Genomic DNA, 3,954 nt, shown 5'->3' on the forward strand with positions numbered 1-3,954 from the left:
TGTGAATATTGTTGAACCACATTAGAGGACCCTTATTTTTTTGACGGTTTAAAATTCGTTCTTGACATTTTCGTAAAAACTTTTCGTGAAGCTGCAGTCTTACAAGGTTTGATTAGAGCATATGATAGTTGTAGGGTCGTGTTTACAGGAAGCTTGTGCTTATCAAATGCCAAACTCATTGCGTCGATTATTTGCTACTGTTTTAGCACTTTGTAGTCTCAATGATCCGAAAAGATTGTGGCACCAATTTAAAGAATCTATGTTTGAAGATTATTTGAACAAAAATCTTAGTTTATATGATGCAGAAGTAAAAACATTGCAGTCTATAAATTCGTTCTTGGAGTCTTTTGGCAAATCTTTAAAAGATTATGGATTAGGTGTTTATGATGTTAATCTCCAGTAGAATGAACTATTTGAAAGAATGGTTAATGAAGAATTAGGAGCGTCAATATCTAAATATGATATTCTTTGTCCAGATAAGTTAAGCTAAGAGCAAAGAGCTGCTTATGATGCAATACTTGATAAAGTTTTTCATGATATTGGTGATATGTTTTTTATTGATGGTCCAAGTGGAATAGGAAAAACTTTTTTGTATCGCGGATTGCTTACAGCTGTTAGATCGAGGAGTTTGGTTGTTCTAACAACTGCATCTTCAGGAGTTGTTGTAGGTTTATTACTAGGAGGCCGAAAGGCACATTCAAGGTTTACAATTTCACTTTATATTCATAGTGATAGTATTTGTTCAGTGAGTAAACAATTTGCTCTGGCTGATCTGCTTAGAATGACACGCTTGATAATTTGGGATGAAGCTCCGACGAATTCTCAAGCTGTTGAAGCCTTAAACAAAATGTTAAGAGATATAACTAACATTGAATTACCATTTGGTGGGAAGGTAATTGTTTTAGGTGGAGATTTTCGCCAGATTTTACTCGTTGTTTAACGAGGGAGTAAAGAAGACATAATTGCATCGAGCCTTGTTAACTCTTATTTATAGCCCCTCTTTACAAAAATAAAGTTACATCAAGATATGCGAGCACTCTTAGATCCTCCTTTCTCAAAATATTTACTTAGAATTGAAAATGGAACAGAAAATGAGCATTCCTGTAGTATGATTAGGCTTTGTTCTTCTATGACTTTGGATTATGAAGGAGACAATATTTCTTTACACAAACTAATTGATATTGTATTTCCTGAAATAGTTAACTATTCAAAAAAAAAATTTCAAGTATGATGAATCGAGTTATTTTAGCACCAAAAAATGAGCATGTTGATGATATCAATAATATTCCTATGGAACGTTTCTCAGGTGATGCTATTGTTTATTATAGCTTTGATAAAATATTATATAAGACATGAGAGAGCATGCAAGAAGATTTTTTCAATTCTTTAACTCCAAATGGTATACCATCGCATGAATTAGTATTGAAGATTAACTATCCTGTAATATAACTCCAAAATATTAATCCTGCGAAGGACTGCGTAATGGAACAAGATTAATATGTAGAGACTTAGAACGGAATGTCATTCATGCAGAGATTGCTACTGGAGAGTATAATGGTAATAAAGTATTTTTACCTAGAATGTCCTTTATTCCATTAGAATGTGATAAACCTATATTCCCATTTAAAAGAACACAATTTTTAATACGCCCATGTTTTGCAATGACTATAAACAAATCTGAGGGACAAACTTTAGATTATGTTGGAATATATCTTCCACAACCGGTATTTTCTCACGGACAGTTATATGTTGCATTATCAAGAGCAAAAACAAGTGCATGCATTAAAATTCTTGCCAAACCAATACTTGATGATGAAATACATGCTAAATGTACTAAGAATGTTGTTTACAATTAAGTTCTATCTTTAGTTTAGTTTTCTTTATTATTCATTTATGTTTAAGTGATTCTTTCCCAAGCAATGTTTTACCTTTTAAATATTATTACATTTGTTGTGAACTCCAAATCTATAAATCCTATTGCATTCCTCTAGCTTTTCTCTTCTTACATGTATAGCTCTAACTTATTCGATATTTTCTCAATTTTTGCTTGAGAGATAAGTAAGTATACAATTAAAGCAAATTTTATCTTTGTTTTTCCTGTTGAGTGGGAAGCAAAATTCCTATAATGCAGATTCAAGAATGCATAGGGGTATATAAAGTTACTGAATTCAACACAAATGATTCAATTGCAACTATAAATTTCGTATTGAAGGTGAGTTTTCCCTTCTTTCGAGCTTCTAAGTGCCTTTCTACTTTGATTTCATATGTAATTTTAGCTTTTTTCATTTATCTACAAAATCCTTTTTTTCCCTGTTGCTGGTTATTATATTAATAAGTGTAACTATAAATTTCAATATTTCATTTGTGAGCTTATGACTTTAGTCTTTGAATATCCACTAAAATAGCAATTAGAGGAAATGATAACAGTTAGTTTATAAAGTGGTGACAGTGATGATAATTAGTTGAAGGTGCTTTTTATTCTAAATTTTATTTTTCCTTTCACGTAACATTAGAAAATGATGAAGGAACAACATCTCATTCAAATAATGTAACAACATATTCAAAGGAGAGAAGAAAATAAAGATGCATAACCCTTAAAAATAGTGCGTAGCCTAATTCTTACATAAGTTTCCTTGGAAACTAGAAGTTAGCTTACTTGAATTACTCATTACAATATAGACATCAATACTCATCAGGATGTAAGAAATATTCGTTGAAATAGATATCTGTTGCAATTTTCCTTCTATATATGCTCATCCTGTCTGGTGAAACAGTTTCTATTGGATGTTTTAGGATGAAACATTCTATGAATTTAACCACAAAAAGTGGGCAATTTGGCCTGTGGAGTAAACAAATAGTTTATGTTAGATTAGATTAATACTAAGATCTAATTAGAATATTGTAGTACATAATAAACAGTTTAAGAGTTTACCCATTGTTTGCACAAGATAAATAAGATATGATCTCCAATTCCATATCTCTATTTTCTCACATCCCTTCTCAAAGGAGCTGAAAACAATAATAATGTTTGGACCATACCAACTATTGACATTGCATGCTTTTTAACTTCTTCTTGTGTGTGAACATCGTTGCTGCAATCGTATATTTGGAATTTTCACTCACAAATGTTAACAACAAAAGGTACCATGTATTATCTCGATATGAACATGGGATTAATAGATAGTTGCATCCTGACCATGGACGACCACCTGTAGGTAATTTACCATATACATATCTATGTAAATCAATTGTTTCCTGTCTCTGATCTCTGCTATTAACTCTTTTTTCAGAGTTTATGATCGAAAACATTTGGTGAACACATTCAATTTAAAATGCAAAGTCCATGATCACATATTCTTGAGAAACAAGTGTACAACCTTCATTAATCCGTCATCTCAATAGTTTTAACTCCACTTCAATGTTCTAATAAAATAAATAGGCATAAATTAAATATATAACAATCAAATAAAATTTATTGTAATTACTAAACATACTTACTGCAATGGTTAAATCTTTCGTTATATCCAATAAATCGTTCAATACATCTCTGCCATAAATATTGTCAGATCCATCTTCCCAATATGTGCTATGTAATTAACTTAAATTAGCATTAGGTAAATCGTAATAAAATTATAATATTTAAGCTGAAAAAGTAAAATTAAATTTCTTACCCAGCTGGATGTTCCAAGATTCAATCTCTAATTGTTGTATATCTCTTCATCAGATAGTCTTCTAATGAAAATTTTATAGGGGAAGATTGTACATCTTCCCTCTTATTTTTCCTTTCTCTTCTTAATCTTTCAAAACTCTAAATCTGTTGTTGTTGATGTTGAGGTGTCGAAGATGGTATCAGTCGAGTCCTAGGAATTGAACTGCTAGGAGTTGAAGTACTGAAAATTGAAGTAGTTGCAGGAAGATCTTGCTACATGGAACCTATAATTACTTTTATATTCA

General features: G+C 31.1%; 2 protein-coding genes across 2 annotated transcripts; both read left to right on the plus strand.

Annotated features, from left to right (window-relative positions):
* Nucleotides 1-547: 547 nt before the first annotated feature.
* Nucleotides 548-1,231, plus strand: LOC111408314 (ATP-dependent DNA helicase PIF4-like). The gene is made up of 2 exons (XM_023038085.1): nucleotides 548-892; nucleotides 995-1,231. The coding sequence occupies exons 1-2, from the start codon at nucleotides 548-550 to the stop codon at nucleotides 1,229-1,231; spliced, it is 582 nt and encodes a 193-aa protein (XP_022893853.1).
* Nucleotides 1,231-2,850, plus strand: LOC111408315. The gene is made up of 5 exons (XM_023038086.1): nucleotides 1,231-1,306; nucleotides 1,474-1,841; nucleotides 2,132-2,212; nucleotides 2,697-2,699; nucleotides 2,794-2,850. Exons 1-5 carry the CDS (start codon nucleotides 1,231-1,233, stop codon nucleotides 2,848-2,850), a joined length of 585 nt encoding a protein of 194 aa, XP_022893854.1.
* Nucleotides 2,851-3,954: the final 1,104 nt, after the last annotated feature.

The sequence above is a fragment of the Olea europaea genome, chromosome 13 (genome assembly GCF_002742605.1).
Source record: "Olea europaea var. sylvestris chromosome 13, O_europaea_v1, whole genome shotgun sequence".
Taxonomy (NCBI): Eukaryota; Viridiplantae; Streptophyta; class Magnoliopsida; order Lamiales; family Oleaceae; genus Olea; species Olea europaea.

Excerpts from the sequence above, each read along its gene's own strand:
- LOC111408314 (XM_023038085.1), top strand. The coding sequence starts at position 548 with ATGTTTTTTATTGATGGTCCAAGTGGAATAGGAAAAACTTTTTTGTAT. Across the intron at positions 893-994 it reads AATTACCATTTGGTGGGAAG|CCCCTCTTTACAAAAATAAA; the intron begins GTAATTGTTTTA and ends TCTTATTTATAG.
- LOC111408315 (XM_023038086.1), top strand. The coding sequence starts at position 1,231 with ATGAATCGAGTTATTTTAGCACCAAAAAATGAGCATGTTGATGATATC. Across the intron at positions 1,307-1,473 it reads TCCTATGGAACGTTTCTCAG|GACTGCGTAATGGAACAAGA; the intron begins GTGATGCTATTG and ends AATCCTGCGAAG. Across the intron at positions 1,842-2,131 it reads ATGCTAAATGTACTAAGAAT|ATTCAAGAATGCATAGGGGT; the intron begins GTTGTTTACAAT and ends CCTATAATGCAG.